This window comes from Monodelphis domestica, chromosome 2, assembly GCF_027887165.1.
Source record: "Monodelphis domestica isolate mMonDom1 chromosome 2, mMonDom1.pri, whole genome shotgun sequence".
In the NCBI taxonomy this organism is placed as follows: Eukaryota; Metazoa; Chordata; class Mammalia; order Didelphimorphia; family Didelphidae; genus Monodelphis; species Monodelphis domestica.
The window spans coordinates 242,754,544-242,777,914 of NC_077228.1; the positions used below are offsets into that span (position 1 = coordinate 242,754,544).

General features: G+C 37.3%; 1 protein-coding gene across 2 annotated transcripts in view; it reads right to left on the reverse strand.

Moving 5' to 3' along the window:
• Positions 1-1,385: 1,385 nt before the first annotated feature.
• MYH4 (myosin-4) overlaps positions 1,386-23,371 on the reverse strand; it is a 35,063-nt gene continuing 13,077 nt past the window's right edge. For both annotated transcript variants that reach the window (XM_001371494.4, XM_056817440.1), the window contains 25 exons: positions 22,257-22,566; positions 20,675-20,742; positions 18,847-18,934; positions 18,645-18,762; positions 17,468-17,591; positions 17,237-17,373; positions 16,730-16,985; positions 14,633-14,875; positions 14,353-14,529; positions 13,773-13,918; positions 13,438-13,528; positions 12,960-13,349; positions 12,267-12,393; positions 6,403-6,521; positions 6,102-6,298; positions 5,226-5,409; positions 4,976-5,141; positions 4,744-4,868; positions 4,069-4,377; positions 3,438-3,641; positions 2,703-2,828; positions 2,445-2,615; positions 2,243-2,347; positions 2,027-2,122; positions 1,386-1,671 (listed from right to left, as the gene is read on the reverse strand). In XM_001371494.4, the coding sequence (XP_001371531.1) occupies positions 1,519-1,671; positions 2,027-2,122; positions 2,243-2,347; positions 2,445-2,615; positions 2,703-2,828; positions 3,438-3,641; positions 4,069-4,377; positions 4,744-4,868; positions 4,976-5,141; positions 5,226-5,409; positions 6,102-6,298; positions 6,403-6,521; positions 12,267-12,393; positions 12,960-13,349; positions 13,438-13,528; positions 13,773-13,918; positions 14,353-14,529; positions 14,633-14,875; positions 16,730-16,985; positions 17,237-17,373; positions 17,468-17,591; positions 18,645-18,762; positions 18,847-18,934; positions 20,675-20,742; positions 22,257-22,566 (4,230 nt within the window). In that variant the 3' untranslated portion in view covers positions 1,386-1,518. The remainder of the gene's footprint in view (positions 1,672-2,026; positions 2,123-2,242; positions 2,348-2,444; positions 2,616-2,702; positions 2,829-3,437; positions 3,642-4,068; positions 4,378-4,743; positions 4,869-4,975; positions 5,142-5,225; positions 5,410-6,101; positions 6,299-6,402; positions 6,522-12,266; positions 12,394-12,959; positions 13,350-13,437; positions 13,529-13,772; positions 13,919-14,352; positions 14,530-14,632; positions 14,876-16,729; positions 16,986-17,236; positions 17,374-17,467; positions 17,592-18,644; positions 18,763-18,846; positions 18,935-20,674; positions 20,743-22,256; positions 22,567-23,371) is intronic.

A 23,371-nucleotide genomic window follows, 5' to 3' on the forward strand; every position in this document is an offset into this window, starting at 1 on the left:
GGTGTGGTTGGTTGAACATTTATTTTGAATGTACACTCTTATGCCAAAGGGGACTGCCCCCTAATTGGCTTTTGTCAATGTGCCCAGCAAAAACATTGGTTTTGCTGTCTCTCTCTTCTATTTCCCCCTTATCTCTAACTATTATAGTTTTCCTCTTAGAGGGTAAAATTTTGTATAAACCTGCAATTAGAAATTTTTGGGGTGCAGGATGCTTATGTTTAGTGATAATTGGGGAGGCTAGTCCCCCAATCATCATCAGGGGGGATTGTGTTTTTTAGATTCTCTCCATCTTGCTTGGTCTAGTACCCAGGAATGTGCACACCCACATTACATGGACATGTGCTAGCAAATGACAAATCAGAAACAGTGGACAGACCTCTGGGTTGTCCTAAGTCAAGCTAAGCTATCATTGGTACAGATGAGACACAGGAAAGTGGCGTAAAACCATCTATATAAGGCATGTCACTTCCTCTCTCTCTCTTTTTCCCCAGAGAGGCGACTCTGGCTGGCAGCGTGCTAAGCGTTCCGACATCTTGGCATGGTGGCAGCTATTTGTCTGTGTTTGGTGGTGAGTTTGCCCTTGACCTGATTCAGGTTCAGGCATTTTGGCTGAGCCCTTTTGGAGTTCAGGCTGATTCCTTCATCCTTACTTTCTAGAGCCTCTGGTCTTCACTTTTGGCACTAGCCAGGCAGGAGAAATCCCACTCCTTTTCCTTCTTCTTAATCTTTTTCCACTATATCAATTAAATCACCATAAATTTCCAGCTGACTTGGGTATTTTATTATTTGGGATTTTCCCTGCTGACCAATTAAAATTAGACTTTAAGTCACAATGCTAAAATTATCTTTATACCTCATAGTGTGGAAATGCCCAAATCCCACATACCTTCAATGCTGTGCCCTACTGTAGAGTCCCTTCGTTCTTATGAATTTTTTTTTCTCTTTTTAGGTAGTCTATAGCAGTGGCTGTTGAGGAGAGGATGAGTCTAGATTGCCACCATGTTTACCCAGAATCCCTATAATATTTTTTAATTGGTGACCACAATATAACTTTAGAATTCTCATATTTTAGTCAAACCCCTAAATTTAATTCTTTACATGACTGACAAAAGTCCTTTTTAACTCTAAGACTTTTGGTTCCTTGTAGTAATAAAAAGCTGTTTAGGGAAAAAAAAACTCAAGGAAGTAATAAAACTATATTATCTTCTCAGGAGAAGAGAGAGTTGATAAATTATTCTGTATTAACTTTGGCTAATTACATGGTCATTGTCTGGTTCAAGTGACATGATATATGTGAATGATTTCCAAATTTAGGCCACCATATAAATGTGATAATTAATATCCCTAAAATTATTGGAATAATATTGTAAGAAGACAAATGCAACTTAGGTTTGCAAATTTCCCTTTTAGGCTTTATTATTTTAACATTAAGGACAAGGTAGACAATAATTACAGAGTAAAGTGACCAAGAATTTCACATTATGTGCATTTCTTCCATCACCTTGAAGAATTAGGATATTACTCTTCACTTACAATCTTTGTGTGAACCTCTCTACTCTTAACACGAAGTTTGTTGACTTGGGATTCAGCGATGTCAGCTCGTTCTTCAGCCTCTTCCAGCTCATGCTGGATCTTGCGGAATTTGGAGAGATTGACATTGGACTGCTCCTCCTGAGTATAGAAAATATATTGGTCAGAAAGAGAAGTCTGCATTTCTCGTTCTTTTTTTTCTGAGGAAGAAGGAAAATATTGCTGAATTGCAATTGCAATGAAGAGTATGGGATCATGGACCAATTCAGTTCACTACTTCCTCCTCATCTTTTTTTTTTTCACTTTCCCAAATTTAAGTTCTGTTATGATGCCAGTAGGGCAAGAAAAGGAACACAGATCTAAATCCTGCTTAGTTTCTTGGAGGCCATGTGTTGGGTAGGGAAAGTTATTATGCAGTAGCCAGTGGAGGATTATAGAAGGAAAATTTTAAGAAATATTTGCTTTAGTCAAATGATGGCCAAGATGCTATACTTACTGCCTCTTCAGCTTGCCTCTTGTATGCTTTCACTTTGGTTTGTAATTTGTCCACTAGGTCCTGAAGCCTGAGAACATTCTTACGGTCTTCCTCAGTCTGAAAGAATTGATAGTTGGCAATTTCATTATTTCAAACCCAACAACTATTCTTATCTTTCATTTCCATGGAGGGTGGAAGAGGAAGGAGAACATTATATAGAATACTAGATAACATCACCTGATAAGTGAGTTCTTTCACTCGTCTTTCATGCTTACGCAGGCCTTTTACAACTTCAACATTGCGTTTCTGTTCATTTTCAACCTCGTTTTCAAGCTCACGAACCTGGAAAAAAAGATTTAATTTGATTTGATCTTCAACAGTTTTTGCTGAAACAAGTCAGTGAATAGGCTGATAAAGATGTAATATTTAGGTTATGTACTCTGGCCTCTAGTTTCTGGATCTGCTTCTTTCCTCCTTTCAGGGCCAGCTGCTCAGCCTCATCCAGGCGATGCTGCAAGTCCTTCACTGTCTGCTCCATGTTCTTCTTCATCCTCTCCAGGTGGGCGCTGGTGTCCTGCTCCTTCTTCAGCTCCTCAGCCATCATGGCTGCCTGGTTATAAAGGAAGCCAAGAAAACTATAAATATCAGCTAGTCATAAATTATATCAAAGAGAGAAATCAGTGTGTTTTCTGCTCACATCAGTGATAGCCTTCTTGGCCTTCTCTTCTGCATTCCGGGCTTCCTGAACCATGTCTTCCATCTCACCCTGGATTTGAGTAATGTCTGTTTCCAGTTTCTTCTTGGTATTGATCAGGCTAGTGTTCTGGTTATAATATTTTAAAAATTTGGTGCTGTTAGCAGTTTTGGTAACAAAAATTATAAGTAGTCTATGCCTATGTAGTTGAAAAACACTCCTGCTAGAAATAATAAGCATTCCTTTCAGAACATAGACTAAACTCTAAGTTTTCCCCTTAGCCTCTACAGGCATCTAGTTCTATATTTAATAAATTTTTTTTATTTTAATTTTAGAAGTTTAGTGTAGTTGTCAGTTTTTCTATGCTTTTTTCCAAAAATAGATAACTCCTAGAATTGATCAACACTCTAGGCTCTCATCAACATAAATGTCATGTGGTCTGAAATAAGAAGTCCCTAAATGTACCTGAAACTCATACCTATTATTACATGAGTTATATATTCTTTTGAGAGTTTTAGAAAAGTCAAAGGTTGTGTCATTCCAGATATATGCTAGATATAACTTCTAAAATTATCTATATCTTTAGAAAAATGCTTCTAATTTCTGATAGAATGTGAGTTTCTTAAAGGTGAGAGCTATTAATTTTTGCCTTTGTATCCCCTATGCCTTAGAGCCTGTTAGGTACTAGCTGCTTAATAAATGTTTATTGATTAATTAATTGATAACAATAAATCTCACCTGGGTATGTAGAAGCTGTACTCTTTCACTGGCATCCAGAAGTTCTTGTTCAGCTACCTTCCTACTCCTCTCAGTCTGTTCCAGAGAAGCTCTTAACTCTTCAATCTCTGCCTGCATCAAGTTAGCTCTTCTCTCAACCATTGCCAGTTGCTCCTTAAGGTCATCTTGGCCTCTAATGGCATCATCCAAATGCAATTGAGTGTCCTATATGTCAAAGGAAAATAGTTTTTTGACATCTCATCCATCTTGTGTTTGCAATGTCAAAGGAAGGCAAATTTCAAAAAATTTGTGAATGCAAATGCAGCATTTTTACAAAATCATTATGTACGTATAATAGTCTTTTGTAATTTATATTCCAAGAATAACAGAAACAAATTTGAAATTTAATTTTAAAGTAAATCTGGTTAGGACAACCACATTGTACGAATGGATCCAATGCATTTTTTATTTCAAGCCCTAGAACTACTGAAAAAATGAAAATTATCATCAAATAAAGTAAACAGTGTTAAATCCACCATTCATCACCAAATTATTATAAAAATTACATTTACAAATGAACTTTATAATATTTTAAAATTAAAAACTACATGGAAGACTTTATGAAAGATATTGTATACTTAACCCAACTTACCTTCAGGACACCTTGTGTGTTTCTTAGATTCCTTAGGGCCTCTGCAGCTTGGCGATTGGCATGGTTCAGTTGGATTTCCATTTCATTCAGATCTCCCTCCATCTTCTTCTTTATTCTTAGGGCATCATTTCTGCTTCTGATCTCAGCATCCAGTGTACTCTGCATTGACTCCACAACTCTGAGATGGTTCCTTTTTAGCTGATCAATTTCTTCATCTTTTTCAGCAATTTTCCTGTCAATTTCAGACTTTACCTGGTTTAACTCAAGTTGGATACGCAGAATTTTGCCTTCTTCATGCTCAAGTGAAGCCTTAATAGAAAAAAAAAATCAGTTGAGATAAAGGCTACTTTCTATACATTGCAATGATTTTTTAAAAAAGAACTAGTTGTGCCTTGATGTGATGTTCTTATTTTTATTATTCTGGAAAGTATTGTGATTATGCTCCTAACATATATAAAGCACCCCTTCAATTTTAAAAAATATAATAATAAGTTTCAATATTTTTAGTTCATTATTAAATGAATTGGGCCCAGCATTTGTTGTGTTTCTCCATCCTAGTGTAATGTCAGTTTCTTAAGGGGAGAGATAAGCCCCTTTTTATATTTATATCAACAGCAACTGGTACAAAAGTAGGTGCTTGATGATTTCTTCCTTGCTTAATTGATTGACATGTACCTCTGCTTCCTCTAGAGCAGCCTGAAGCTCTCCCTTTTCTTGCTCAATTTGTTTCTTTATTTTTTCCAGCTCATGGATCTGCTTCCCTCCTGTTGCAATCTGCTCAGTTAAATCTGAAATTTCCTCTGTTGATTAGCAAATAAAAAGGCAAATTTAATTGAGAAGGAATAAAAAAAGCAAAGATTTCCCTCTAGAATTTTAGTGGTAAAAGATATATATGAAAGGCACTCACGCTGCAAGTTCTTGTTCTCTCGCTTTAGTGTTTCCAGCTGATCCAAAGACTCCTCATAAGCATTCTTCATCTTGAAGAGCTCTGTGCTGAGAGCCCTGGACTCCTTCTGGGAAGCTTCAAGCTCAGCCTGAGTTTCCTCATATTTCTGTTTCCATTCTGACAACACCTAAAAGGGCAATGATCATTATTCTCTATGGTCAAGAACAAAATGTTTTATGTATTTCCTAAAAGATAGGAACTTTTGAAATACCTTGTCAAAATTCCTTTGCTTTTTATCAAGAGCAGCACAGGCAGCATTGGACCGCTCTACATCAATCATGAGGTCCTCCACTTCATTCTGTAGCCTTTGCTTGGTCTTTTCAAGGGAAGCACATTTGGAATTCACAGCTTCTACATGCTCCTCGGCATCCTGGAGACGCTGGGCCAGCTTCTTTCTGAAAAGATCCAAGTTCAATAAGGTGAATTTTTAAGAAAAGAATGATTACGAAATTAAATTTTATGAAACTATTCTTAAAACATTCATTTTCCTATAATTTTCTCAAAAGGAATAAGTTGGGTCCCCCCTCCACCCAAATTTCTCCAGACAATCTGTCCCTCAGAATTCCTTTCTTACCAATGTACTTATCTCATTAGGAAGGAAATCGAACAATTTGAGAGATAAGTTTTTATTTCCTTAAAGTCCTTAGATTTTTGTATTAAGTGTATATGTAGAGGACAAAGCTTTTAGTTGTGGCCTAAAGAGTTAAGAAGAAATTGTTGAGTGGGAGGGAGTGAAATGGATTTTGATATGCCCCATTCCCAGTTGGAAATGTCTGTAAGAGAAAGAAATGGCCACAGCTACCTTTTTTGTATATCCATTGTGAATTCTATCAGTTAGTGACCTCTGATCTTATCCCATTAAAGAGTACAGGGGAACAGAGGACATAGCATTGAAACAGATTTTAGAGATTAACTAGTCCAATACCCTGTTCTAGAGAGGAGAAACTGGGATTTATGTAGATTATGTGAATTGTTTAAAGACTTGGGAAAAAAGCATTTTTTACTCTTCTAAACTCTACACAATTTATTCCTTTCCACATACTTTCCTAATCTTTGCCTTTTCTTGCCCCTTCACAAGAGTCCATACTTAGCCTCCTCCAGTTCCTCAGTGCGCTGAATGGCATCTGTCTCATATTTGGTCCTCCATTGGGCAACTTCACTGTTGGCCTTGGACATTGCCCTCTGTAGTTCAGCCTTGGCTTCCTGCTCCTCTTCATATTGTTCCCGTAGCAAGTCACAGTCATGGCGAGCAGATTGCAAAGCATGGGCCAAAGCATTTTTTGCCTACATAAAAGTCAGGATTTGTGATATTTACCTTGACAATACTATTTCCCTCATTTGCTTCAATGAGGTGGTATATTTTAAAAGCTCAGATTTGAAATTTTCACCTTAGTCTCCTCTTCAAGTTGCCGCTTCAGTTCTTCAATTTGTTGGGTAAATGCTTGTTTGCCTCTTGATAGCTGAGAAACTAATGAGTCTTTCTCATCAAGCTGACGTGAAAATTCACCTACAGAAGTCCAACATAAGAAGAATTTAATATTTCTACCCAGGAGTAGGTATTACGTGAAAATGCATATTAACAATGAATAATGTAGGTTCCCCCCACCCCATTATACTTCTTATGGAGGAAATTTTGCTAATGAAGTTGGAGACTTGCTTTGATGTTGGAAAATTTTAAATAATAGATTTGTTTCTTCAAAGGTTTATAACCTTATTTAATTTCTAGGGGACCTGTTTTTCTACCCTGCACTGAGATAATAATAATAATAATAATTTATATATATATATACATACATACATATGCAGTATTGATTCCAAGATGGAAGGTAAGGGTTTTTTAAAAAAGGGGGTGCAGATGGGTACCTCAGTGGATTGAGAGCCAGACCTAGACACTAGGTGACCCTGGGCAAGTCACTTTTTTTTTGTCATTAGAAAGCATGTAAAATATTTATTAAGGGTTTTGCCTACAGAGGCCCAACATAAATAGAACAAGTCCTCCTGAAATGCAATTAGTGTACACATCAATCAGTTGATAATTTGTGGTGGAAAATGCAAAAATACTATCCTTAGGCTATAGTTCCAACTTCTGCACTTAGGCAACAGCACTGTTTGCTCCAGAAACCAACTTTGTGCAAGTGTTCTACCATTGTTGCTTATGTGTCCATTAGGCAAATGCAAAAGGGCAAGAAGAACTTGCTTTGATGAACAACAACCAAAAAATAGCGGCTGCCTAATCCACCCCTTCAAATTCTTGAGCATTTTCAATAGCCTTGAGAAGTTTTTCTCTTGACTTCCGGTTAAGATGGCGGCTTAGAGAAAGCTAAAGCTCAGATCTCCTGAAAACCCTTCCCAACCGATCTCAAACGATAAGCTCCTAAGGCGCCGAAATTCAAAACGATCAACAGCACAGACCCTGGGAACCCTCCTCCTGGACCTGGACCCGGTTCAAAAGGTACGGCTCCCCTTAAAAGCCAGAACCCGAGATCACTCGGACCTCAGGGGTAGGAGCGCAGAGTCCAAGGCTCCCAGAAGCCGCAGCCCTGCCGGGCTCAGAGAGCAGAACCCTCAGGGCCTTCTACAGTCCAGGTGAAAGTTACTGCCTGGGGCTTCCGCTGCAGAGAGCTGGTCGAAACAACAGCAACCCTCAGGGCGGGCAAGACAGCCTCACGGGCTGGATCCTGCTATCCAAGTCTCAGTGAAAGTCCTTGCCCGGAGCTTGGGAAAGCTGCAGCCCATCCCCCTGCAGGCCAACGAAACAGCCTCACGGCCAGCGATTCTGAAGGCAACTTCCGGAAAGCGAGCCGGGGAGAGTGTGGCCTCGTGGTCCGACCCTTCCATTCCAGTTCCAGTGAGGCATATTCAGTTTAACCCAGGGAAAGCTCATAGAACTATCTGCCCAGGACTAAAGCCCCTGAACACCAGAAAGAGACAAGAAAAACTAATCCTCCACATTCAGAAATGGCAAACTCCACAGAACCACAGAAGCCCCAAAATACCAAGAAAAATAAGAAGAAAGGGGCGACTTTGGACACATTCTATGGAGCCAAAATACAAAATACAGAGCAGACAGAAGATAATATAAAAGAAAATGCTCCAAAACCTTCCAAAGGAAATGGAAACTCTCCACAAACCTATGAAGAATTTGAATCAGAAATGACCAAAAAGATGGAAGCCTTCTGGGAGGAAAAGTTGGAAATAATGCAAAAGAAATTCACGCATCTACAAAACCAGTTTGACCAAACTGTAAAAGAAAACCAGGCTTTAAAGGCCAGAATCAGGCAGCTGGAAGACAACGATCGTGTAAAAGAGCAAGAATCAATAAAGCAAAGCCAAAATACCAAGAAATTAGAAGAGAACATAAAATATCTCACCGACAAGGTGATAGATCTGGAAAATAGGGGGAGAAGGGATAATTTAAGAATAATTGGACTCCCAGATAAGCCAGAAATAAACACCAAACTGGACATGGTGATACAAGATATAATCAAAGAAAATTGCCCAGAGATTCTAGAACAAGGGGGCAATACAGCCACTGACAGAGCTCACAGAACACCTTCTACACTAAACCCCCAAAAGACAACTCCCAGGAATGTAATTGCCAAATTCCAAAGCTATCAAACAAAAGAAAAAATCCTACAGGAAGCCAGAAAAAGACAATTTAGATATAAAGGAATGCCAATCAGGGTCACCCAAGACCTTGCAAGTTCTACTCTGAATGATCGTAAGGCATGGAACATGATCTTCAGAAAGGCAAGAGAGCTGGGTCTCCAACCAAGAATCAGCTACCCAGCAAAACTGACTATATACTTCCAAGGGAAAGTATGGGCATTCAACAAAATAGAAGACTTCCAACTTTTTGCAAAGAAAAGACCAGAGCTCTGTGGAAAGTTTGATACCGAAAATCAAAGAGCAAGGAATACCTGAAAAGGTAAATATTAAGGAAAGGGGAAAATGTTATCTTCTTCTTTTACTCAAACTCTCTTCTATAAGGACTACATTTATATCAACCTATGTATACTAACATGTGGGGAAAATGTAATGTATAAATAGGGGGTAAAGAAAGACCAAATAGAATAATCATTCTCACACAAAGATTCACATGGGAAGGGGAGGGGAAGAAAACTCCTATAAGAAGGAGAGGAAGAGAGGGGGGGGAGGGTTACTTAAACCTCAATCTCAGGGAAATCAGCTCTGAGAGGGAAAAACCTCCAGATCCATTGGGATCTTGAATTCTATCTTACCCAACAAGGGTAAGGAGAAGGGAAAACCAAGGGGGGGAGGGGGAGAGGGAGAGCAAAAAGGGAGGGAAAGAGAGGGGGGAGGGGGAGGGAACAAAAAGGGAGGGACTAAAAAGGGAAACATCAAGGGAGGGGACAAGGGGGACTGTTTCAAAGTAAATCACTGGACTAAAAGGTAGAGCCGAAGAAGAAAAGGTTAGAATTAGGGAAGGCAATCAAAATGCCAGGGAGTCCACAAATGACAATCATAACTTTGAACGTGAATGGGATGAACTCACCCATAAAACGTAGACGAATAGCAGAATGGATTAGAATCCAAAACCCTACCATATGTTGTCTTCAAGAAACACACATGAGGCGGGTTGACACCCACAAGGTCAGAATTAAAGGATGGAGTAAGACCTTCTGGGCCTCAACTGATAGAAAGAAGGCAGGAGTGGTAATCATGATATCTGATAAAGCCAATGCAAAAATAGACCTGATCAAAAGGGATAGGGAAGGTAATTATATTTTGTTAAAAGGGACTATAGACAATGAGGAAATATCATTAATCAATATGTATGCACCAAATAATATAGCACCCAAATTTCTAATGGAGAAACTAGGCGAATTGAAGGAAGAAATAGACAATAAAACCATACTAGTGGGAGACTTAAACCAACCATTATCAAATTTAGATAAATCAAATCAAAAAATAAATAAGAAAGAGGTAAAAGAAGTGAATGAAATCTTAGAAAAATTAGAATTAATAGACATATGGAGAAAAATAAATAGGGATAAAAAGGAATACACCTTCTTCTCAGCACCACATGGCACATTCACAAAAATTGACCATACATTAGGTCACAGAAACATAGCACACAAATGCAGAAAAGCAGAAATAATGAATGCAGCCTTCTCAGATCACAAGGCAATAAAAATAATGATTAGTAATGGTACATGGAGAAGTTTTTCTCTTAAATCTTCAAAAGTTTCATATGAAGGTAAGTCAAGGCGATTAAAGCTTGTATGTAGTGGTAGTGGTAGTCTCTTGGTGACCGAGAATGACTGTTGTTTTTGTGCAGTTTCCTCTACGGTGTACCCTCATGTGGCTTTGGAGTCCAAAGACTGAGGCGCAAAGTTTGTGGCACATGGGGCATGAAACTCCAGTTGTTACGGGAGGTGCGGTTGTGGCCTGGTGTCGGCGTTCACGTGCAGCAGCAAGACATAGACGTTGCTCATCTTCAAAGCTGGTGTATGAAAGCTTGTATGAGCTCTGGGCAATTTCTCAGGGCTTCCCCATTGCTCTATTGTAAACAGCTGAGGAAGGTTTGAACCATAAAGTTCATCAAATGCATTCATAGGTACTCGGGATGTCCCTGTAGCATCCATCAATAACACAGCCTTCCAGAACCACTGAATGATGGGGTGATTTGGGCAGTAGCTGTTCTTGTAAATAGCATGTAGCAGTTGTTAACATCAACATCTTCAAGGCCACACATCAGCAGCTCTAACTCGTTTTCATCTCTCTCACTTGCCATTTGTCTAAGTCGCAATTCTTTTTGTTTGTTTATTCATTCATTCATTTTTTATCTATTTATTTATTTGTTTTGTTTGTTTGTTTATAAAGCCTTTACATTCCATCCTAGACTCAATACTGTATATTGGTTCTAAGGCAGAAGAGTGGTAAGGGTTAGGCAATGGGGGGGTCAAGTGATATGCCCAAAGTCACATAGCTAGGAACTATTTAGGGCCAGACTTGAACTTAGATACCCACAATTCTAGACCTCCTGCTCTAGCCACTGTGCTATCTAGCTTATACTGTGCATTCCTCCCATTCCCAATCTCCTTTTAAGGCTCAGCTCAAGTTCTAACTTTTTCAAGAAACTTTTCTTGACTCCTTAGTTATGAGTGCCATTCTTCCATCCCAATCTCTTGTGTAATTTATGTACTATATTTATTTATCTCTGAGAACATTATATCTTCCTAGTAGAATATAAACTCCTTGTGTGAAAGGATTGTCTCACTTCTGTAGCTATATTCCAAGTATAATATCTCACACATAGTAGGTACTTATTAAATGTTTGTTGATTGATTGATTACAGAAAATATTTGTCAGTTACATAAGCTTCATATTTTACCATCAAGACTAATTTGAAGAAGAACATGGAACAAATAAATGTTGAGCTGACTGAGTGATATTTGATAGAAATAGCAAAGAGAGAAGATATTTTCTTCTCCTTCTGTACATCTTTAGAAAGGTCATGGAGTTAGGATTTAGGAAACCAACTCATTCAATGCTCCTATTTTAGAGATGGAGAAACTGAAGCTCAAAGAGGGTAAGTAATTTGCCTGTAGTTAAATGGGTAGTAAGTGGGAGAGGAAAAATCTGAATCTAGTTTACAGAAACTATATAAACTATATAAAACACTATAAGTCTAGTACACTTTACACAAGTAGTAGTAGTCTCTCAGTAACCGAGGATGACGATTGTCTTTGTGCATTTTCATCTATGATAGATGAGTGTGCACAAAGACACTTGTGTGTGAAGGAGAGTTAAGTGGAAAAGTCGATGCACAGAGACAGTCCCACTCTCTCGGCGTTGGAAGCCTGGGTCTAGGGGCATGAAAAGTCATTACACCTGGAGACTTCCTCAGCTGCATTGGATGGCCTTGTTGTCTATTGTGCTCCAACATGCCCTAAGCACTCCACAGTGCTTTGCTGCGTCGCCATCTCAGCCATTGAACTTTCTTATTGGTTTTTTCCGTCTGTTCAGCTGAAGCAGTCTTCACATGCTGGGTGAGCAAGGCCCTGGTTCACCAAGGGTCTACAACCCGATGGCTACCCTCACAAGGTTTAGCCTACCTGAAGCCATTGCCCGGGGTGTGGCCGCTGCCGCATGCTAGCAGCTACTGGGAGCCACAAGTGAGAGCTGGGTGTCAGAGGCTGGAGAGCTGCCCTAGAAGGGCACAACAAGCCCTCCATACCAGAGATACTACCCCTCCCTGAACACCCCATATTTGTTGTATAATTACCTGACTCTGTGTGTAAGCGTGCCCTTTGAGCTGACAGGTCATTTATTAGGCGTTGTTGCTCTTCCTCCTTGGTTTTTACTTCACTGAGCTGGTCTTCCAGGGTGCGGCACATTTTTTCAAGATTTGCCTGTGAAATAAGGAATAAAAAAAGAAAGGAATCTTAATTTAGTTATCTTAGATATCTGATATCAAAGAAAATTCAAAGCTGCTTTAGGCTTTTAGCATCACTAAAATATGCAATATAAGGAATGATTAAAGTCATGAGAATTATTTTCACATGAGGCTTATTTTACTACTGTGCCTCATACATAGGTAAAAACAAAATAATTTTGCATCAATAAGATAAAAAGTGAGAATATTTTTTTCCTTTTCTAGTAAAGTAATTTAAATGAAGATACATACACAATAGCTTTCACTATTATAGATTAGGATTTATCTTCTGTCAGTTACTAGTCAATTATGAGTCCTTATTGATAGAGTTAAACCTTAGTGTCTTCTTCATACTAGCAAAACTACCATTTTCTCATCTGCCAGATAAGTGAGTTGAAGTAGATGGTCTCCAAGGTCTCTTCTAGCTCTGAATCTTATATTCCTAAGGCTTTTACACAATGTATAGTAAAAAAATAGGCTTTTGTTTTTATTTTTTCCTTGCAAATAAAAACAAAGGGATGATTTTACAGCAGACCACAGTACCTTGGCTTTGGAAACAGTCTCCATGTTACTTGCAAGGTCATCAATCTCCATCTTCAATTCACTCTTCTCTTTCTCCAGTTTCTGTTTCACCCTCTGCAGATTATCAATTTGTTCCCCAAGCTCTGCCACACTATCCGCATGCTTTTTGCGGAGGGCAGCAGCTGTGGATTCATGCTGCAAGGTGGCCTCTTCAAGGTCCCTGCGCATCTTCTGGAATTCAGCCTCTCGCTTCTTGTTCATCTCAATCTGAGCTGAAGTTGCCCCACCAGCTTCTTCCAGGCGCTCGCTGATCTCCTCAAGTTCCCTGGATAGATCAGATCGCTGCTTCTCAGCTTTGGCCCGAGAGGCCCGTTCTGCCTCTATTTCCTCCTCTAGTTCTTCAATGCGGGCCTGGGAATAGGGGAAAACACACCTATTAGCCCCTTCCTGTCAGTGGCTGATTCTCTAAGGGTGGCATCCAGAGAAGTGATGACTTTACCTGCAACTCCTTGATCTTCTTCTGCAACTGCATACCCAAGGCTTGTTCATCTTCAATTTTGCCTTGCAAGTTGCTCATTTCAAACTCTTTCCTTTTAGAAAAACAAGACATGCTACTGGGAACCATAAATCCATAAATTTTCATTTAATTATTTAAAATTAAACATTATACTCCCTCTATAATGATGATTTTGGAAAATAAGGATACCAGATATCTCTTAGACCAGTGGTGTCCTCTAAAGTTTTTCCAGTATCTATTTTAATTCTGAGATATTATTTTTTTACCAATGTTTTATTTCAATCAGTTTAATAATGAAATTAAACTGTACTTCTTACTTTTTTAATTTTTCATCAAGTTGTGCCTTGTCATTTTCAATATCCATTGTGGATTCTTGGGCCAACTTTAGGTCACCCTCTAGTTTCCTCTTTGCTCTCTCTAGGTCCATGCGAAGTTTCTTTTCTTGTTCCAAGGATCCTTCAAGCTGAATTTTAAAATGATTAAAAAAAATTTTTTTAAACCCTTACCTTCCCTCTTGGAATCAATACTGTGTATTGGCTCCAAGGCAAAAGAGTGGTAAGGGCTAGGCAATGGGGGTCAAGTGACTTGCCCAGGGTCACACAACTGGGAAGTGTCTGAGGCCAGATTTTAACCTAGGACCTCATCTCTAGGCCTGACTCTCAATCCACTGAGCTACCCAGCTGCCCCTGAGATAGAAAATTTTAAGCAGTACCAATTTCCATTGTTAAAATAACAAAAAAATTTAGTGGAATCCAGTTATGTTAAAATGATGTGGTACCATAATTCATTTAATATAAAAACAATTTATTTTGTATTAAAGAAGGAACTTCTTTTTTCTAACCTTAAAATCCTATCAGTCAATGTGTGTAAAAAGTTCAATGAGCTTTTTATACTTACATCATCTACTTGTTGTTCCAATTTGGTTTTGGCTTTGGTCAGTGTATTCACTTTGTCCTCCTCTGCCTGCAGGTCATCCAGGGTCTGCTGATGGGCCTCTTGGAGGGCTTTCTTTTCCTTGGTAAGTTTAGCAATAGTTTCATCCAGTCCTGCCATCTCTTCTGTGAGGTTTTTCACCTTTTTGAGAAAAGATACTTTTATATTATTTTGTATTGTGTCAAACTTATACATAACATATTCATAATATAAATGACTTCATTTTTATTGGTATTATTTGTACCTTGTTCTCTGTAGCATGTTTCTCCTTTTCTACCTTGGCTAGTGTCAGCTCAAGGTCATCAATGTCTTTCTTGAGTTCTGAACATTCATCTTCCAGTTTCCTCTTCTTGGCTGTCAGTTCAGCATTGATCTCCTCCTCATCCTCAGCTCTTTCAGTCACTTCCTTGATTTTAGCCTCAAGTTGGATTTTGGTTTTGATTAGCTGGTCACATCTCTCCTCAGCATCAGCCAAACCTTCTGCTTCCTGTGGTCAAAAACCCCCCAACAAAAACCATCCTTTTAATTCTTTAAAGCTATAGCTACACATCTACAAAGAATAACTTATCCAAAAAACAGACAAGGCAAAGAATGAACCAGCTGCTTGGTTTGTATGTACTAACAATATTGACTGATTCATCCAACTGATCAGCTAAAATTAATCTATTATTTTGCATAATAGTGTTTTGTAATTCTATCAGGCATTTCTAATTTTTAAATTCTTCTAAATTTATCTGATTTTAGCCTCACAAAAATCTTGAGGTGTGAAAGACATGACAGGGGGAAAAGAGAGTTGTAAAGTTAAGCAAGATGACATATCCCAAACTTACCAAATTCAAAGTTTTGCTTGAAATAGGAATGTTGATTTTGAGGAACACAAGCTATTACATTTATTCACATTTTCATCAAATATTTTAAATATGAAATAAATACTGAAAGTACTTATATACATATAAGTAATGAAAAGGTAAACAATATATATTCATTTATGTCTTAGTCTCCCAACACCCTTAATTTACAAGGAGAAATGTTTACATGAGGAAGAGCTTTGGAAACTTTAGTGTGAAATGCCATTGTGCTTAAACTAACATATGCATAAAAGAAAGTTTGAAGAAAAAGGTAGTAGGCAAGAGAGTGAGAACAGAAAAACAAAATATTTTTTAAACCCTTACCTTCCCTCTTGGAATCAATACTGTGTATTGGTTCCAAGGCAGAAGAGTGGTAAGGGCTAGGCAATGGGGATTAAGTAACTTGTCCAGGGTCACACAGCTGGAAAGTGTCTTGAGGCTAGATTTGAACCTAGGACCTAATCTCTAGACCTGGCTCTCAATCCACTGAGCTACCTAGCTGCCCCCAGAAAATAATTTTTAAAGTGACCTTTTTGTTTTCTTATTTTTCTTATTTGTTTTCTTATTCTTTCAAGCTTAGGATTTAGGCTTTAAACATATCAACTAAAAGGGAAGAAGAAGCAGACAGCCACTATAAAACTATATCCAATAAATCCTTGTGGTTTGGATATAACTGCTTTATAAATTAAACTTATTACATAAAAGATACTTAGGGCCAATAACTCAAGATATTAGAAGATGAAAAAAGAAGAAAGAACTCAGTAATCATAGAATAGATACTAATTCCCTCTTCTCTCCAATTAGTCATTGTTAAGAGTGCTACATGTAACTTTTCTTTTAGTTTGCTTTCTGTACTGATGAGGACAAAGTACATTCTTACTTATATCCAAAATATACGCCTCCCCCCCCCAAAAAAAAAAACCCTAAGGAAACCAAAGCAGGTTCTGGGAAGATAGAACAAAAAAAACAAGGAATATACAAAATGCACACACATATATATGTATACACCGTATGTACATATGTTAATAAATTAACATTGTATGAACAATATTTACATTACAAAAATGATTAAAGAAGAATCTGTCTTGCTTTTTTAGGGTTGCTCAAGGTGTTTTTTAAAATTGGATTGAAATAATAATCCATATTTACATAGCACTTAAAGATTTAAAAAATACTTTCCGCAGAAAGCTTTGTGAAGTAGGTAATGCAGTTATTATCTCCATTTTACAAATGAAAAAACTGGGGTTCAGGGGAGATTTTGGCAGTTACAAGCTAGTGAACACCAGAGCCTGCACTCAAACTTGGGCCTCCTAATTCTACAACCAATGTTTTATCCTCTGTTCTATACAACAGTTTATAGCTTTTAAAAATTATTTTGAAAAATCTCATAATCAAGATGAAAGAAATACAAATTATAGTGGGAATTTGACAAATATTAAATTATTGTTATTATCAAATAAATCGATTTTTGTAGAATATTGAAAAATACTCACAGATTGTACTTGGAGAAGGAGGTCATTTTTTTCTTGTGTTAGAGCTACCATCTTTTCTTCTAGTTCCTTTCTCTTAGCTTCAGACTTGGCAAGATCTTCTTTGGCTTTCTCAAATTCTTCTTTCATGTTGGCCATCTCCTTTTCTGTTTCTGCACTCTTGAGTAGGGGTTTGATCTTAAAGAATAGATTCATCCAGGGCCAGTGCTTGACATTCATAAAGGCACGGACATTGTATTGGATGCAGAAGATAGACTCTCTGTAAGTGAAAGTTCATTTAAAAAGTAATGAAACTTATGAAAAACAGAATGTAATATCCTTGAGGATAAGGGTTGTCTTACTTTTGTATTTGTATTCTTAGTACCTACTATAGTCCCTAGGAAAAAAAAAGAAATTTAATAAATGCTTATGAATCCATTAATTGAGCATATGTTTTGGATTATTGAATAATAACATTCAATTAAAAGAAAAAGAAATATAGATATTGTGAAATGCTAATATGGGTCTTACCTCCTTTCCATCATTTTCTTGAATTCTACTCTCATCAGATAGCCTCGGCATATGGCTTGAGTGCGTGTGATGAGTTGAGCTAATTTGTCATCTCGCATCTCCTCTAAGGTTCCCAGCAGGCCAGCTTTAAAGAAGACCTTGGCAAAGAAAAGGTTGAATTTGACAATTTTCAGTTGGAATTTCAAATGGAAAGTAATTGTCTAGGGTGAAAATTTTGGTCAGTGGTATTACCTTGGTGTGCCCAAATTTATACTGGGTGTGGTCAATGTCAATGGAGCCAAGAAGTTTCTCAGAAGCCTTCTTGCTGTCTATGAACTGTCCTTCTGGAATAGCACTTGCATTTAAAACCTTGTATCTATTATAATAAGTAGAATACAGATATTGTTTTCATTAAGAAGGTGATATAACCATTATAGCCTAATCATAGTGAATTTTAAAAAATGAAACATTGTAATGGTAATAGCCATCCTTGGTCCTAAAAAGCACTCTAAGAATGCACTCCATTTCCCCTCTCCTTTGCAGAGGTGGGAGACTGAGGGTGCAGAATATTGTATATATTATTGGCCATGGTTGATGCACTGGTTAGATTAAATTTTATTCTTTGTTATAAGCAATGTCTGGAGAAGGATATTGCAGAGATTATGGAAATGGATATTTCATATATAAAAAATGGAGATTATATATTAAACAGTATTTTTTTAAAAAATGAAGTCTTTGTTAATAGTAGAGACTGAGACTGCTGGATTACTTGAGTTCAGGGGTTCAGACAAGCAATTAATCAAGCTAATCAGGATTCTGTACTAACTCCAATAAATATGGTGTGAGCCATCTGGCTGTTTAAAAGGTTGAATGAATCAGCTTAGTTCAGAAACAGAAAAGGCCAAAATCCCATGTCAGTCAGTAAGTAATGAGAGTGAGTCTATGATAGCTGCTACACTTCCAGACTGGCAAGGATAGGATGTCTCAGTTTCAAAAATAAATAAGCTAACTAATTTATGAATGAATAGATGAGTAGATAGCTAACTAAATAAACAGATGAATGAACAAACCTAGTGCCATTTTCTTTTTTTTTCTTCTTTTTTTTAAACACATTCTTTCTCTCAGAATCAATAGCAAGTATCTATTCTAAGGCACAAGAGCAGTCAGGGCTAGGCAATTTGGGTCAGACAGCTAGGATGTGACTGAGTATTTTCCACTAAATGGTATATCATCGAGACCAGGATGTTTCTCTGGTTTAGTAAGAAGGATAAATTTACTCTGCTACCCAGATTTCTCTTTTCATATGACTTTTCAACTAATAGTCTTTAATGTTTTGTTGTTGAAATATTGAAAATAATACTTTTCTATAAGACAAATCAAATGACATTTTAAAGTAAAAATGATGCTATTATCAGAGGGAGAGCTTTACCGTTGTTTGAAGTCAGCATAAATGATTCTGCTTGGGAATCCTTTCCGGCAGATTCTGATGCCTTCAAGCACACCATTACACCTTAGCTGATGCAGGACAAGTTCATGTTCCATGGCACCTGAAAAAACAACAAAATATGTAAATTTTACTTAAAAATCAAGGTAAAAACCATGGCATCTACTTGAATGGCACTCTTTCTTACCAGGTGTTTTAGTTTCATTGGGAATAAGGCAGCGTACAAAATGAGGGTGAGTGCTTCTAAGGTTGGTCATCAGCTTGTTTAAATTCTCCTGTAAGATCATATGAAAAGATGTTACTAATTCCTTTTTGTAGCTACTTGAAAACCTTATCAATGAACTATCTTATTTCAATTTCTCAAAAAGTCTGTTTCACTTGCTATGGCTTTTTCCCTCTCCCAAAATAGATGTCAAGTCCTTTATTCTTTACAGAAACATCTTTATGAGTTGCTGAAGCCAAAAAATTAATTAAATAGAGCTCAATCTTGGCCCTCAATCACTAGGTGCAATATTCCATCACTATGTGTTTTCTTAAAGCTTTTAAGGTTGTACAGGGCCTTGCAAACATTGAGCTTTATTGGCATGGCCTTGTAGAAAAGGTCACCTCCATGCCAGGATATAGCATCAGTGTATCAGTCAGTCAAGAAGTATTTATTAATCTCTTACTGTATGCTAGGGACTATGCTTTATCCTGAGGTTACAACATGTAAACAATTATATACAAACAAGAGAAATACAGAGTAAATGTGAGCAGATCTCAGAGGAAAGATATTAACACTGTGGAGGACTGGTAAGGGCTTCTTATGAAGATGTAATTTTAAGCAACATGTGAAAGAAGCAAGGGAAGGCAAGAGGCAGATACATGAGGGAGAGAATTCTAGGCATGAGAGACAGGCAGTGCAAAGACATAAACATGAGAAATGGATGGGTTGTGTGTAAAAATAGTAAGTACATCAATATCTCTGGATCATAGAGTGCCTGGTGTAGAGCAAAGTGTAAAAGACTGGAGAAGCTAGGAAGGAGTTTTAAATGCTCTCCAAGAATTTTATATTTGATCTGGAGGTGACAGGGATCCTTTTTTGAGTAGATGAGTGACAGTCAGATCTATGCTTTTGGAAAATCACTTTGGCAAATAAGCAGAGAATGGATTGAAATGGGGAGAGATATGAACCAGGGAGACCAGTTAAGAAAGCTTTTGCAATAGTCCAAGAGTAAGGTGATGAGGGCCCAAACTAGGACAGTGGTCTATGTGAGTGGTGAAAAGGAGACAAATAGGAGAGATGCTGTGAAGGTAGAAATAAGATTTATAAATGGATCGATGTATGGAGTGAGAAAGAGGAGCTGTTAATGATACCAGAGTTCTGAGACTGGGTTACTGAGAGAACAGTGGTGCCCTTAGTAGGGAAGTTTGGAAGAAGGCATGATTTGGAGTAAAAGATAACTTTTGTTTTGGACATAGTGAGTTTATGACGCCAACAGGTTATTTAGTTATAGATGTCCAAAAGGCATTCAATATTTTTGACAACCACTCACTGTAACTTTATATAACTATCTAAAAAATTTAAAGGATTTAGAAAGTGATTTAATTTATATTGTCCATATTCATAAGAAAAGCTACTAGCAAGAGGAAGAAAAAAGGTGAAAAGGAATTTGAGTCACTGGTTTAGTCTTTTAGGCTTGTTGATATAAAGAAAACTAACCTTAAAAAATTAAATAAAAAAACTATGAAATGCCAAGGAACTGAAAAAAAAAAACGGACTATAGGGACATTTTAATGTGTTTCTTCTATAAGACGTTAACCAAGTCTAGGTTATATTTATTCCAGATACTGTCATTTGGAGAAAATGTGAATTTAGCCCTTGATTATGTGTGACTGATATAGTGACTTAAGTATTTGAGGATCAATTAATTCTTTGGGATATATTAAGGTTAGTTTTCCCTGAGAGCCTTTCTAAATCTGTTCATATATAATTGTTTTTACATCTTTCTGTTGATTTCAAGATTATATCATACCCTGAAAAGAGCAGACACCGTCTGGAAAGAAGAACCCTTCTTCTTTCCACCCTTCTTTCCACCGCCCTCTGAGAAATAAAAGAAAATAAGTACATTACATATTATCATTTATAATTTTCCAAATTATTCCTGCTCAAATTCTTTTTGGCCCTTAAATTCTGCCCTTTTTATATTGCCACACAGATTTTTAGTATGCATGTCCTACCCCTTTAAATTAATTTTCAGATTTGTGGACTTTTGTTCAGTCATTTTCAGTAGCGTCTGTCAGTGACCCCTTATGAGGTTTTCTTGGCAAAGATACTGGTTTGATACTTCCTTCTCCAGTTCATTTCACATATGAGGAAACTGAAGCCAACAGAATTAAATGACTTGCTTAGTAAGTATCTGTCCACAGTAAGTATCTGAGACCAGATCTGAACTCAGGAAGATGAATCTTCCTGACTCCAGGCCTCATACTTTTATCCACTGTGCAGTCTAAAAGGCTAAGAGAATACAATTTCTCTAAATTGTATAGTCAGTTGGCTAAGAGAATATAATTTTGCTAAAAGATTCCTAAGATAAATAAATTAAAACACAATTATAAGAAAAGGGGATATAAGGAAGGGATGGACCTCCTTATCCCCAGTGTGAAGATGAGATTAACTCTCCCTTGCCCATTTTTAGATTTAATCAGAAGAAGCATATACACCCCACTTATCTTTAAGTGGGGGTGGTCTGTGACCCACATGTGTGAAAGTGAGTGACTAATCAGAACCCACCGAATGCCCCCTGGTCAGTCCTAAGAAAATTTAGAGACTATAATTGGTCCATGTAAAGTAGAAGAAGGTACAGGAAGTGACACAAAGAAGTGTCTTTTTAAGGAGTTACAACTTCCTGTGAGTGTGAGTTCTTTGTTCTTCCGAGTTCTGAGTTTGAGTGGGAGGCTGGTGAAAAATCTGCTTCATGGACCTGAGTCCTGGACTTGGTGAGACTGTTCTTAAATCTCTTCCTTTGAACTACCATATGGGTGAGTGAAAAAGACTGACTCCTTCCACTGGCTTGCTCTGGAGATTCTAGCATCTGGAAAGGCTCCTCATCTTGGAGGAGGCCTCATGGCTAGAACCCTTGTTTAATTTACCTCTGGGCCCCCTTTGCTGGGCCTTTTAAACCCTGCCTGGTTCGGATCAGGCTGGAGTAAATATCTACTCTCTCTGATTTTTCCTACTTTCATTCTTTCTCCTTTTGCAAATAAATTACCATAAAAATAATTTGGTAATGAGTAATAATTCCTGGTGACTACACTCTTAAATATTTTATCCCTTACATTCTTGCCCTTACACTAGCAAAAGAGACTTGTTTCCTAGAGACAGTATTTAGGGGTAGTGTTTATGTACCCAACTCCTATATAAGTGGTTCTTAACTAGGCTTCAGGCACTTCTTGTTGCTGCAAATATTTTAAGTCATTTCAATATAGTTTTCTTCATAGTTCTATGTATTTTATATATTTCAAATATTATTATGCAAGGAGACCATAGACTTTACTGGACTGCCAAAGGGGTTAATGACCCCCAAATGGTTATTATATGACTCTAAGAAAAATTACCTGCTTCAGCAGCAGCTCCTCCAGCAAAGAGGAAGGCCAGAGTTTTCATTGAGGATTTCTGGTACAGCCCAACAACAGTTTCATTCAGGGGATCCTTGTTCTTGTCTAGCCAGCCTGCAATGTTGTAATCTACTGTGCCAGCATAGTGCACAAGGGAGAAGTGGGCCTCAGCCTTTCCTTTAGCAGGCTTCGGTTTCTGGAAGTTGTTGGATTTCCCCAAATGTTGTTCATATAGCTTGTTCTTGAAAGACGTGTCTGTTGCCTTTGGGAACATACATTCCTCCTCCAGGATGGAGAAAATGCCCATTGGCTGTGGGTAGGAAAGAGATTTATAGTTATATTCTCCCAGGAAATCCTGGCTTAATTGTATGTGGAAATTTAATAGCCCAGAATATACTATTTTTTCAGAAGTTTTAAATTTAATAATTATATTTAATAATAAATGAGATTATCTCTACAATTGCAAATGTTGAAACATCAAGTCATCATTATATATTCTGGAAGTGTGTTTTCTGTAAAGATTTGATATTATATGTGTGTGTTTATGTGTGTATTACATGTTCTCATGTTACAAACTTCATATTCAAAATGAATTTAGGTTAATGTGAATACTGTTTTATAGTGGAACTCTAATCATTATGCAAATTTATATGGTTAAACATTATATTCTACTCTGTCCTTAATAATAATAAGATGCCAAAATTCTATAAAAAAGATTGTGAAGTTATATGATGATAAAAAACTATCTTTTCTAATATAAAAGTATGTCTAATGGTATTTTTAAGAAAACTATATGTCTATGGAAATATGTCTTCACATTGTGAAGTATGTGAAGCATACACTTATAGCTTTCTATTCAAATTAAAATGTCAGACAACATAACTGATTCAAAAGACCATATCAAAAGAAATATCTGTCAGTGGTTATAATAGCATGATTTTTCTTATAGTCTTAAAGCCAACAGAATTTTCGCAAAGATACAAACCATTATTTCCTTCATGAGAATTCTTGTTCTTAAATTGTCAAAATATAAAGCTATGTTAGGGCCACCAATCTCTATGCACTATGACTAATTGACTGGACCCATTTCTAGATGGAGATGACAGGGGCCACTT